At 38.5% G+C, this 14,347-nt stretch overlaps 1 protein-coding gene across 1 annotated transcript in view; it reads right to left on the bottom strand.

The window, feature by feature from the left end:
• LOC103463227 (contactin-associated protein-like 4) overlaps positions 1–14,347 on the bottom strand; it is a 93,949-nt gene that overhangs the window by 66,694 nt on the left and 12,908 nt on the right. The window contains exon 3 of the mRNA XM_017304240.1: positions 144–337. Coding sequence (XP_017159729.1) covers positions 144–337 — 194 coding nt within the window. The remainder of the gene's footprint in view (positions 1–143; positions 338–14,347) is intronic.

The raw sequence follows: 14,347 nt of genomic DNA, 5'->3' as shown, positions 1-14,347 counted from the left end.
ATCCTGACTTTAATCTCAGAATCCTGACTTTAATCTCAGAATCCTGATCTTAATCTCAGAATCCTGACCTTAATCTCAGAATCCTGACTTTAATCCCAGAATCCTGACCCTAAAGCTCATTCGTGAGTCGTTACAAACTTTACCCCCAAGCTGTCCTCCTGCCGGTGCTGCCTCCAGTTGTGTCCCGTGTCGCTGAACATCAGCAGGTAGGTCGTCAGCCAATCAGAGCTGCCGTAGCGGCCCTGCGTGGCCACGGCGGTGATCTGGGTCCGTCTCTGCAGATCCACCTCCAACCACTGGTGCTCATCTGACCACAGAGGAGACCAGCCTCCAGCTCCTGCACCAGTTACACAACAACAACGATTCAGTTCAGACTCTGTCATCCAGTTTCAGGCACAATCATGAAGTAAAGATATTTGTTGAGTTTTTAATTCAGAGACTTTAAAATCTGCAGCGCACTGTGGCGAGGTTTTGCTGCGCTCGTCTTCCGCTCAGTATTCTTAATCTGGGAAGCCACCCAAGCTGTTTACAAAGCTCCACATTTTATCCACCAGCCACCAGGACTGAGCTCAATGTGGTTCAGGATAACTGGGAATCGTGTCTATTCACGTTTCCACGCTGATGCGATGGCAGCCAGTGAGCTGCAACATTTGTCCTCTCCACAGCGATTAGCAGAACACGGTCGGGCCTCTGGAGGGAAACGCGCCTCAGCGCATCCTGACAGCAGCTGGAGCAACAGCTGGAGAGGGCAACCAGCTATGTATGGGGTTTGTTCACACCGTGTTCACAGTGAGGGCTGGTAGAAATCCCATTAAGACTAAAGGAACTGTGAAACAAGGATACACTGGTGTGACTTTTGTTGGAATAAAGCACCAAATGTTTTATTTTTTTATCTCAAGAGAATCACTTAAGTATTTTAGCATAAAAATATTGATAATACAAACTCATTTATTGAATATCAATCAATCAATCCTCTTTATTTAGACACAATTATGATCCATAAACAGACAAAACAAGAAGAAAAAGAATAAAAATAAAAATATATATAATGAAATTAATATGATTGTATTGACATTAAATTAAATAGTTGATAAGGAAAATTCATCCAATAAAAAAAAAGCAATTGATAAAAAGTTTACTCAAGTACTGAGTAACTGATCAGTCATTTAGTATTTAAAAATTACATAATTAGATGGAGGGCTGCACAGTGGTGCAGTTGGTGGAGCTGTTGCCTTGCAGCAAGAAGGTTCTGGGTTCGATTCCCGGCCCCGGTCTTTCTGCATGGAGTCTCCATGTTCTCCCTGTGCATGGTGGGTTTTCTCCAGGTACTCCGGTTTCCTCCCACAGTCCAAAAACACGACTGTTAGGTTAACTGGCCTCTCCAAATTGCCCCTAGGTGTGAGTGTGTGTGTCTCTGTGTTGCCTGGAGACGGACTGGCGACCTGTCCATGGTGTACCCCACCTGAAACCTAAGCTGGAGAGGCACCAGCAACCCCATTAAGGGACAAGGGTGCAAGAAAATGGATGGATAATTAGACAGACCAAAATATAAAGTTAAACTGATTTTTTGGGATTTTAAAGACCAAAATGACAATAATTCAGTTAAGTAATAAAAATAATAAAATCAGCCAAAAGAAAATTTTTGATATCAGTTATTTAAATAAAAAAACTAATGAATCTTTAAGAAAAACTGCATATGTGTGTCTGGTGAATTTTTGGTTAAAACATGTTTGTGTTACATTCAGTGGGCAGAAAATCCAGAAATTTTACTCCAGCAAGAGATAAAATTACTCAAGTAAAAAGTAAAAAGTAGAGCCTAGTAAAAATACTCCTAAAAGTTTTTTTATTTTCCCCAAAAACATTACCCAAGTAAATGTAACTAGTTACTGCCCCAATATGAGAAAAGTAGTAAAAGATGCAGAGCTTTCAGACCTCAGATAAAGCAAAGAAAACAATTTAGAAACAACAATAAAAATGTTTTAACTCAGGAAGAGTTCAGAAATCAACATCTGGTGGGCAGTGGGCTCTTCATTCACATTTCTTATTGACATTATGAAGATCAGTGTATCTAGAAATGTACTTGATTTTTAAAGGTTTTTCTCTTTTTACTTCAAATTGTGATCATGGTTCGATTGTTTTCCATAATAAATCCACATTGGAAAATATTTTTTTATCACTGCTGAGATGCAAAGCAATCACTTTTGTCAATATGAAAAACAAATAAAAGCAGTTTTATCTTTTCCTCTTGGATAAAAACATTTTAACATGTTGAAAACATGAAGCAACAGTTTTTCAATGGAAGAAGCTTTTTGTCTCAGACTCTTTTCTTCTCTTTCCTGCTCATTAATGCATCCTAAAGGTCAAAGCTAATAAGTAGCTCGGTAAAAGACATAGACACTGACAGCAAGTGAAGAGCGCAGACAGGCCGACCTTTACTCATTACAGCCGGACTGGAGACGACAGACGCAGGAAAGAAAGAGGATGAGAGCGTGACAAAGAGAAGAGCATCAACCCACGGCTGCAGAAACCAGGAGAGGGTCAACGTTGCCATGGTGGGCAACACCAGAGGGATGAGCAGAAACTGGTGAATTTATTCAGCAGCTGTGGCAGAATAACTCTTTCCCCCTAAACATTATACATTTCGTCAGACATTTTATGTTTTTAAGCTCCTGGTGGGAGAAAATCTTTGCTTCAGTAACTGCTTGTAATGACTCTGAAGCATTTGAACGACTCTTTGCGGTAATTGAGGTTAAAGACGGGTCAGGAGGATTATAGCGCTGGTCTGCTGGACGTCCAAATTACCTCATTACAGCAGCAAATCGAGGCTAAGCTAGCCAAGCTAGCACCCAGAAAGGCAAAATTTTACTAAACATCTGAGAGAAATTTGATGTAAACAAATCAAAACACCACAGATTATAAATGATTCCAACTCTGATGAAGTTAGAAGTTAACTTAACTTAAAAGTAGTTTCTAAATTAAAATCCTGCTTTTGGTCAAAAAACAAGCATCAGATGTTTTATTTATTCATTCTGTAGATGTTAAAACAACACAATAAATAAACTACACTGTAAAGCATTTTAAGCTGCTTTAAATTGAAAATGAAAGTTCACCTGCTACCTTGAAGATAAAATTAAAGTCAAGTAGAAAATTACTTTGGTTTTAACACAGACATTAATGTTCGCCAAGTAAATTCAACAAGAGACGTCTAATCATTGTTTTTAAGTTCTGATAGCTCATTAATCTTCAATTGTGAGTAATTTTAATTTAATACTGTAATTTAAATCAAATAACTATTTGGCAATATGCAACAACACTGGCTTCATGTAGTTGAACATGGGCATATTTCTGAGTCATTTTCTCCCAAGTTAAAATAACTGCTTCTTTTAAGTCAGAAGAATTTAAATTATGAACAAAATATCTCATTAGGTATTTTATAAAATATTCCACTCAGGAACACAACTCAAGCATTTTGAAAAATACATTTTCTTCAACCATTGCTAACTGACGGATGCATTAAAACAATTATTTGCCTTAAAACATACAAGAGGCGTGTCAAAGTAACACACATCCACCTCACAACAACACAAGACACAACAACATGCCGCTAAGCACCCTGGGAAATAGTCCCCACTCTTTCATTTTCCTTTAATCACTGTTTTTACTTTAAATCCAAATATGCTGCAGTTCAGCTTAGATTGACAGGTGACGGGTGGAATTCCACTGGGGTTGCTAGGTAACGGGCAGAATTCCACTGGGGTTGCCAGGTAACGGGCAGAATTCCACTGGGGTTGCTAGGTAACGAGCAGAATTCCACTGGGGTTGCTAGGTAACGGTATAGCAGTGGTCCCCAAACTTTTTCCTGTGAGGGCCACATAACTTTTCCCTTCTATGGGGGCTGGGGGGGTTGAAGGTTGAAACTGTTTGGGGGGGGGGGGGTTTCTCGATTCATTTTTATCCAGAAAGCACATGGGCAAAAACCGTTAGTGAAACGGTCACTGGGACTGACTAGTATATATTTCATTGAGGGAAACCTGGAATGCGGCGTTCATAACAAACACGTGTGTTCATCTGCTCTTCCGCTAGCAAACAACCGCACTGATTAAATAACATAAAAGTCCAGCAGTTCCCTAAAAGTCCAACAGATGGCAGCAATGCGCCATGCAAAACAAAACACCCACAGTTTACAGGACACACTTCCTGCTACAGAGCCCCCTGGTGGTTGAAGAAAAATCCACATTTAAACCGGAAAATACAATATATGAAAAAAAATCGAAATGCTCTCTGGTATTGTTCAGGGGGCCGGACCAAATGTGGGCCGTAGCTTGGGGACCACTGCAGCATAGCCTCCACTATGCCGCCGCCAGGTAACGGCATAGCCTCCACAGGGGTTGCTAGGTAACAATATAGCATCCACAGGGGTTGGGCAGTGGGGAAGGCCCCTGGGGTCTCTCATTTTCCAGACACCAGAAAACATTAACTTACTGCCAAAAAACAGCTGGATGGGTTTTCTTAATAAATTTAGCTATTTTTCTGTTTTGTTTTGAAGCAGTGAAAACCCAAATGGAAGCGTAAAAATGTGCAAAATGTGAATTTATCCACCACCTATGTGACCCCAAAGAAGTATATTTTAGTGGAAAATTGTTGAGCACTGCAGTGACAAAATGTTCCAGGTCAGGGAAACTCAAGGATTGATGTAAGACACTAACACATCTGATGCGCTGGGGGGCTAAACTTACATGAGTTTGTTTTCCCACGCTCCCAAACCTGCTGCCATTAAAAGTCATAATCCATGGCTAACACCACCAGTCCTTGGCCTGCGTTCGAGCACAGAGCCAGGAGAAAACATCCAAAATTACACTGCTTCAGTGCTTTCATGGTACCCCAAATACAGACACACAGGATCAGTTGCAGTGACATATTTACTTACAGGAGAGGTTGCATTAATTATAGGAAAACTTAGTGTACCCTCAGTAGCTAACCTATATTTTTACACTACGTTAATGTTTCAGAGGGTTTTCTTTTCAAACAGGCAGAGGTGGGTAAAGAACCAAAAATAGCACTCAAGAAGAGTAGCAGTACTTCAACATATATTTACTGTAGTAAAAGTAAAAAGTAGAAATAAAAAGTACAGCGTAGTAAAAACACTGTTTTCCCCAAAAAGTTACTCAAGTAAACATAATTGGGTAAATGTAACCAACTCTGCTTAGATGACTGCATTTTTGTTTCAGATGTATTTATTTGCTCATCATTTTTAGTTTAAATCCAATAAGAAGAAGTTGTTGCTGCTGTAATCGGAGCAGCGTGTCTTCGGCTGCCTGCTGGTAGCTGTCAGAGCTCAACCCGTCTGCTGGGGACAGTTAAAGGCCAACATCTCTGCAGCCATCCAATCAGGATCACTTCGGATGGTAGGATGCTCCGTCTGAAAAGGAACGCTTGTTTTACTGCACGTTGTGACATCACTGTCACTGCTGGACTCGCTCAGCGGCGAACAGTTATGATGAGGCGGCCGGTGGCGGTCCTGTCCTCCGGCCAGGCATCAACCTGGCTCAGGAAGGGGCCTGACTTTTATTGTTGCGCTTTAATTTGAGCTTTTTAGCATTTAAAAGGGACGTGTTATGCAAAATTCACATTTTGCACGTTGTTCTTCCATTTGGGTTTTTACCGCTTCTCAAAACAGACAAAGCACTTTAAAAAAAACAAAATAGTTTTATGTTTTTAGACAACATGTGTCTGGAAAACACATTTTGCATCACATTCCGCTGATTTGTGACGGAATGTAACGTCACAAATTAGCAGGCACTACCCGTTACCTAGCAACCCATGTGGAGCCTAACCTGTTACCAAGCAACCAAAGCAGCACTCCAGCACATTTGGTCAGCTGGTTTTACCGCTGTATGAGCTGTACAATGGCTGCTGGAAAAGAGAAGAGTTTTGTTGTTGATTTAGCTTTTTAGCATTTAAAAGGGACGTATTATGCAGGAGGCTCTACTTCTGCTTTTCAAAAATGTCTGGTTGTATAGTTAAATTTCTGTTTGTTACGATGATGTGTTAGGCCCACTGTAGACAGTTAAAAAAAGAACTAAATTTCTAGATATTTTCTAAAAAAGAAAAACAAAATTTTGTGATCATTTTTGAGTCAAAAATGTGACACTCAGAAATATCCAAGTTTTTTTATTTTAGAAAATTTCTGAAAATCATCTTAAAATTAAAAAAAAAATTCTAGCAAAGTTTCAACTTTTCAATCTCAGAAATTTCCTTGTTTTTTCTAGAACATTTCTGAGATTAATCTCAAAATTTCAGATTTTTTCTAGAAAATGTTTTAATTTTGAAACTGAAATTTCAGGGATTTGTGCTCATGAGCAATGTGAATACGGTGCATCAAATTAAGAGATTCAAAAGAAAAATATAACCAAAGTCAGCTGAATCTAAAGAGACACGCTGAGTAGGTTTGGAAGTAGCTTTTATGTGAATGTAAAGTCTAATAAAGGGGATTATAACCCGAGTGGCAAAGTTACTTCATGCAGGACAGAAAACCCATAAACAGCAGGAAGCAGCAGGTACGGTGAACGCAGCTTCAGCCTCCGACTGCAGCAGCAACATAAAACCAGGACTGGCCCAAAGAGACGCCGAGCATTCTGGGAATTTCACAGGCAGAGATGCATGATGGGAATCAGACAAAGATGGAGGCTATGAAGAAAAAACGCAGAGAAGTTTGTTTCAACAACAAACATAAGTCCTCTAGGAACTCTAAAGTCCAATAAGCTGAGCAGTTGGCATGAAGAAAGAAAACAGGAAGGAAACATTTTATTTCTTGCTTAGTCAGTAAAATCTGGTGCTGTTACATTTACTGGTGAACCCACTGGGGGTAAAATATGGTGCCGCCAACCTTAAAGTTCCTTAATACGTCTGAACTTCTCACTCCTTTAAAAACAATTTTTAAAAAAACAGGCTTTTTAAATCAAAGTGTGTTCAAACTGTTTTTTATGGAAGTGACCCTTCCTGACCTCAAGCCAGAAAAAAGATAAAGAAACGGCAACGATACGGATCAACGGCAATAATTATGAGGGCGTGTTGGGGTCACTGAGTAGAAAACAAGATTAAAATTTTGACAGAAAATTCAGAAATGTTGAGATTAAACTAAGAAATTTTCTCAAAAAAAAAAAAAAAAGTAATGTTAATTTTTAGATTTGTCTTTTTATTTCTGAGATTAATCTAAAATATTTTCTAGTTTTTCCTTGCAAATTTTCACATTTTCAGGTTTGTAAATTTCCATGTTTTGTTTTTTTATTATTCATAGTTTTTGGTGAAAATGCACTCTGTTATTTTTCTATCTACATTGACTGTTGTAATAAATGAACTCAAACAGTAAAACTGTTACTTCTCCCAGCATCAATGAAAATCCAATATTGATTGATTTTTGATATTTCATCCTTCCAGTAAATTTCCAGGGATTTGCAGAAAAAATGATCTGACAGAAAATAATACGAAGTCTCAACTACGCCAGTCGAACCAGTTAATTAATCGCATCATAAATTAAAATGAGTTCAATAATTTCGATGCTGCTGATCAATATTTTTTTAAAGGCAGTTTTGTTTACAGACCTCATAATATATTTCATTTACATGCTTTTTATTTCCATTTTATCTACTGTTTTGGGTCTTTTATGTTTTATATTTTGGTGATTTAAGTTATCCTCCAGTTAAATTGTTCTTTACAAAATTTGAGTTTAATGAATTGATCTTAATATTATAATTTATTGCAATAATTTCTGGGACAGTTTACCATCCAGCAAAGTTTAATAATGGTTTTATTTTGACATATTTAGTTAGATTTCATCTGTGATTCATTAAACTGAGTAAAATAATATTATGAATGTTTGTTTATCATCCTTTGATATGCATTTATAATCATTTATTTCATTATTTCGACTAAATATGCTGCATAGAATAGACATCTTACATTATGATATTTTTTTCTGGGATTATCCAAACGGGATATTTTTATTTCCCTGAATTCAGAGAGGAATTTTAAAGCAGTAGTGAAAGAAACCCTGAATGTTTGTTTCTAGTTGGATTTTGTGAAGACATGAGGTGATATTTACCAGAATAATTAGATTTGTGGTGAGTCTGACTACCTGGGATTAAAAGGATTTCTGTGTAATCTCACCAGAAAACATGATTAAGAGGGGAATCTGGAGAAGCAGAAGCGGCGCATAAACATCACACCGGGATCAAAACCTGATTCTACGGCGCCTTCGTAATTTAGACCAGAGGCCATGTTAATGTTACGCTCACTTTTAAATCTAAATTAGCGCTTCCAGAAACTGATTGGGGATCATTTCATGTGTCTGAAGCCTGTTGCAGAATAATTAAACTGGTTACAACGGCCCAGTTAGCTTGCTAAAAACAACCATTAACATTTGCCTATAAATGTTAAATGTTGTCATTAACATTTAGCTACGAGGCAGAATTAAGTCATCTCCATGTTTTCCCTCCAATTCACCAACATTAGGCTGTAATTATGATTAAAGTATGTTACGGCAGCATATTATCGGCAGTTTGAGAGTCAAAGAGTAAAATCTCAGGTGGAAAAAGTCACAAAAATACATAAAAATGACCTGATTTTCCGTTTTTATTCAGTTGTCAGGTTTTGTCTTAAAGAAGAAAAGCTTTTCTAAAGCATTTAGACTTCTGTGGATGTGACACGCTGCTGCTTGATGATTCATTGAAGGGAACAAGAAAATTTGTTCCTCTCAACTGGAACAAGAAGGACCAGTAATAATCTATTAACCTTTCTGACCCAGTAGGACCCGACTCTAGGAGGAACCAGGACCTTCAGCCAGACCGGCTCAAAATCTGAAGGGATGAAAGTGACCCGACGTGCGACGCCAACCTGAGGAAACATAATAAAAACATTCCTGAAAGAAATAAACTGATTTATGGGCAAAACCCGACCGAATTTAGAGTCGGTGGCAGCAAACCTGCTAAAGAGGACAACCTCTGTTGGTCAGCGGGAAATGTTTAATTTTCTCTGAAAGATTCATCCTCCCAGAATTGAGAGGATGTTAAACAACCTGAACTGTGAAACAAACCGGACAAATAACACGAGATGCTTTGGTTTTCAGTTYATAYCCTGSAGACAGTGGCGCAAAAAGTGGGTATGCAGGGTATGCAACGCATAGGGGCGCAGCACCAGAGGGGGCGCCAAATCCCCGATCTATGTTTTCGCATCCACCTGAATAATGTGTAGTTGCGCCACTGCATAGACTTCATCGCGCGCCTTACGCTCCTTCACCTCGCGCACGTAACGAGGTAAATGTAGCGAGTTTTACCCTTCACGTATCGTCGCCTCGGGGGGCGAGTGAGCGTCGCTCCTTCACCCTGACGTTCCTTCCCGGGGGGATCTATGTTTTCGCATCCACCTGAATAATGTATAGTTGCGCCACTGCCTGCAGATAAGTGTTTGTGTCGTCACACACCATTCTGTGTTTCTGCATTGGGACAGAAATCCAGAAGGCTTTGGGTAAATGATGCTGCTGCACCTGTGCATCCTACAGCGAGGTGCAACTCAGGAAGAGTAAACCTCAGACAAACAGACAGTTTGTGAAGTTCGCTGCATATTTGATGAGGCAACAATAAGGCAACGAACTTAAAAACTATTTGACCGAGTCATACACCAGGTCTATCTGACGACGTATGACGGTGCAGATCAGCGATGCCCAAAGTCGGTCCTGCAGGGCCGACACCTGCATGCTGTGGTTCTCTTCCTGGTTTAACACACCTGGATCAAATGACGTTACCACCAGCAGGGACAGAACTACCACATGCAGGACGCAGGTTGTAGACTGCCCACCGTCGGTCCTGCGTGGGCAGTCTACTGGTGTACACTTTAAAAAGTAAATTTCCAATAAAAAATTAATAAATAAAAAAAAATTATTAGGCTAATCTCAGAAATTTCCTAGAAAAAACTTGGACATTTCTTAATTCCAAAAGTTAAAAATTTGTCAGATATTTTATTTTATTTTTTTTGTGTGTCTTTAAACTAAAAAATTTTCCATTTATTTTTCAGGAAAATTTCTGAGATTAAATTTTAAATTTTATAGCAATTTTTTTACTTTTCAAGCTCAGAATTTTCTGTTTTTTCTCTAGAAAATTCCTGAGAATAAACTTTTTTTTTGGGGGGGGGGGGGATTTTTAAGATAAATCTCAAAATTTCTGACTTGAGTTTTCTGGGTCAGAAATAAAAATAATTTTCTGGAAAAAAACCCCAGAAATTTCTACAAAATTTCTGAGATTAATCTAAAAATTTCTGATACTTTTTGTGAAAATTCACTCCTTTTTTAAAATGGCCCTAATACATTGGTGTACTTCACCAGTCATTATGTAACTTTTAGTAATTCAGAATACACCAATTTAAATTATTTTATTGTTTTATTCTACATCTATTTGACGTATTTCAAAGGAAACACATGCAGGTGTGTTTGTTTCTCTGTCTGTGGAAACATATTTTAACATTTACAGAAAGTTTTGTGTCTCACAAAGTCCCACAAATGTTGAAAAGACAGAAAACTCTCTGCTGGTTGTGTGTGTTTCTTCCTTTCCTCACTCGTGGAAAAACAGTTGTTTAGCATAATGAGAGCGGGTCGGTCTTTACCCCCGAGCCTTCTGCTGGAGGGCCGCGGCTGATCTCTGACTCCGGCCTTCATCCGTCTCTTCGGGCCGTCGGCTCGGCTAAAGGAGCGGCTCTCTCAACCGTTCTGGGTCCCGAGACGCATGAATTATTCACCTTCACAGATGCAAGGCAGCTGCTTCACAAACTGTACATGCACAGAGGGACGCGGCGCTGCGAGCTCCAGCAGGAGATTAAAGGCCAAAGTGTGTGAGCTGTCCAACCAGGACACGTCCACATATGGGGACAAAATCACAACTCCAGGACAGTCCATGATCTCCAACATCTGCGCTGGCTCCTTTACATCTAGCAGTTTGTCCATGTTTTGTCACCAACAGCTGTTATTCAAAAATCAACTAGATAAGGATTTAGTTCTCAGCATCAGATTTATACGGCAGCATATCAGTGACAACAAAGTCAGAAAACAAAAAGGAGCAGTAAATTTCTGGAAAAAAAAAAAACTCAGAAATTTTCAGATTAATCTCAGAAATATTCTAGAAAAAACATGAGCATTTCTGAGTTTCTTGTTGGTTGTGCTGAAGGCTCCACTTCTGCTTTTCAAACATGTACAGTTGCGTAATTGCGCATCAGTTTTCAGCCATTTTCACATGCGAGTGTAAATGTTGAGTTTGGGGGAGTGGCTAGAAGCCTACTTCAATTTAAAGTGGCAGAAAGGAGCTCAAAATACCAAAATCTAATTATCTAAGAATGTTTTTGTAGAAAATCTTTAATGAACATGTTTTGTGTTGACCATAGATGTATCCTAACCTGTTCAAGGTAGCAAAATAGGTCACCTTTGAGTCACTGTCAGCAGCTGAGCTCCATAAATGGTAAAAGTTGCAGAGTGGCCATCTTAAAGAAGCTGCCAAACAAACCCTTCACAAAGCCCGCATCAGCATCCAGCAGAGAGTTCAGGCTGGATTTTTTTCCCCCTGCTGTTCATGAATCACAACTCAATTTTATTCCCTTCAGAGATGAGATAGCACTACGGCGTTTTTGATGTACTAGTCTAATAAAGTTTCAATGAATTCCTCCGTGCAACACGAGCGTTTAGCAGAGACAGTCTGCCGTAGTCTCAATCTGCACGCCGGTTTCTCCGTCCCACGGAGCGAACGCTCGGGCTGCGCGTCTGCAGGTCAGCTTTGTCTTTCATGTTTTGTTCTCAGCATCCTGGGGAAAGGCACACACACACACACACACACACACTCTCCTGGGAAAAAGCACAACCGCAGCCAACAAAACAGAGAACATCTGAGGCGAAGAGCACAGATTCAGTCAAGGTGCTCTGGCCTTTCCACACTCTGCTCCGAGCGCTGCACAGGCCTGAAGGCTGCTTCTTTAAAACTGGTCCCAACAACCAGCCGAGCCACAGAAACTGTAACGTGGCTCAAATCTCTTTAGGTCTACAGATTATCCTCACACAAATGTGGAAAAAACAAAATAAACAAACAGGAAGTGCAGCCCTTTGTGACTAAAACCTAAGGAAAAATAGGAATTACTATTTGTTTCATCAGATATTCTTGATAACAAAAGAAACTTAAAAGAGGATTTACATGCAGTTAGTATAAAAATCAGTTCTTCAATTATTACAGCTAAAAACTGCTGATCACAGGTCAGAGCTGAACCTTCAGATTCACATAAAAACAGCTACAAATTCAGCCTTCTGTCACCTGAAAAAACACATTTCCAGGATTAAATACTGGGAGAAACTCAAGTTTCTAAAGTTTACTGCTGCAGTGTCTTCACAGATCTGAATGCTTTCGTTTGTAAACGAGTTTTTTTTTTTTTATCTTAGAGTAAATTAGTTTAAATTAAAGATCTGCTGTTGTCATGGCAACCTTACAGACCTCTCAGCTCTTCCAAACGTGGAGAAGCAGCATCCAGCTTCTATGCACCATAAATCTGGAACAAACTTCCAAAAAACAAACAAAACTGCAAAACAGCCGAAACACTGAGTTCCTTTAGATCACAGGTGTCAAACTCAAGGCCCGGGGGCCAAATATGGCCCGCCGTAGCTTTTTATGTGGCCCTTTGGTCTCCAAATCACATCAATAAGTCCATTCAGTTTTTCACAAATCTGCAAAATTCACACACAAATTTCCAAATTTTTTTTCTGATTTTACTGCAAATCTTCTCAAAACTGGTCAAAAACACTGAATCTGTAACTTATACGGCGAGTGATAGAGTCACATTTAACATCATAGATTAACGCAAATATTGTCAAAATTCCTTACAAACTTTTCTAAATGTTCACCACAAAATCTGTAGTTTTGATTGCAAAAAGAAAAAGAAAACTAAAACAATCACAAAATCCCAGAGGAACAGCTATTTATTGATATTTCTACAGTTTAATTGGTTTTATCAATATATTCTGGCACAACGGGCCCTTTAAGAACATTCCAATTTTTGATGCGGCCCAAAATGAAAATGAGTTTGACACCCCTGCTTTAGATCAACCTGTTATAGCTGCTTTTGATTTAAAAAAAACTGGAACATTGATCAACATACTTTAAACGTATTGATGATTTTGATGATCACGCTTAACGAAATGTAATTTTTATTGATTGATTCACAACTGTGAGGTAAGAGCTGATAAGTAAATACTGGTAACTGATCAAACAATTTACTTACTTTTAATCTTTTCCTTGCATATTTTTTATGTTAAAAACAAAAAGCTTTCATCATCCACCTTAATTTCTATTCAACGTTTAAACATGTTCCCAATGGAAACATTTTAAACAAATGAGCATTACATTTTTGTCTACTTAAAAAGATTAAACTTGGAGGAAAATACATGTTTTGATTAATTTTTTCAGTGCTGCATATAAATATTCTCACCCACATTTTGTAACAATCTCAGTCTGATTCATTCTGCTTATTTAATGAAATAAAGTGCCTCATGGTTTTACTCTGCAGGTAGCTGAAGCCATTCTCACTCAGAAAGAGAGAAATTGTGTTTCCACTCGAGTAAAACACAAAAGTATTTATATTTTTCTTCAAAAGCGCCATGTGTACTTATTAAAAGGCAGCCACTGAGCGTAAGATGTTTATGTGAGCCGTGAAGTTAACTGTATGCTGCAGCTTTTCATTAAAATGCACCCGAGAGGTCGGGTCACATTAATGCAAATCAATTTATCTGTTGTTGTTGTTGTTTACAATGGAGATTGAAGTCTGAGAGTTTAAAGCAGTTGGGAGGGAACAGGGCCTAATTAATGACTTCATACCCTGAGAACATTTTCAGATTGTGTCCATTACTGTGATGTAACGACACAAAGAAAGTTCTGCATATCTGTGAAGTGGAAGAAAAAGTTTTCAGAATTTTGTACGGAAGCATTTAACTGCCATTACTAAGAAAAAAAAAGTAAAATAATAAAGTTTCTGATTGTAATTAGATGTAAAACAAGAATTTTCTCGTTATGAGAAAAAATTTTGTTTTAACTACAAATGCACCGATCCACTTTCTCCACTTACGATACCGATACCAATATCTAGTATCGATACCGATCCAACACAAAAAAGGTGCAGAACTGACTTAAAATGTTCCCACAGAAATAAACATATTTAAAAAACAATAAAAATCTGAAAGTGACAAAAACAACAGGTTGATTGATCAAATATATAGAAATAAACTGAAACAAACCTTCTTTCAAATGATTCAGAAACTGCAGTTAGGAATTAT

Source organism: Poecilia reticulata, linkage group LG4, assembly GCF_000633615.1.
Source record: "Poecilia reticulata strain Guanapo linkage group LG4, Guppy_female_1.0+MT, whole genome shotgun sequence".
NCBI classification, from domain to species: Eukaryota; Metazoa; Chordata; class Actinopteri; order Cyprinodontiformes; family Poeciliidae; genus Poecilia; species Poecilia reticulata.
The sequence above is the reverse complement of the archived record's forward strand: the minus strand, read 5'-3'. Positions and strand labels throughout refer to the sequence as shown.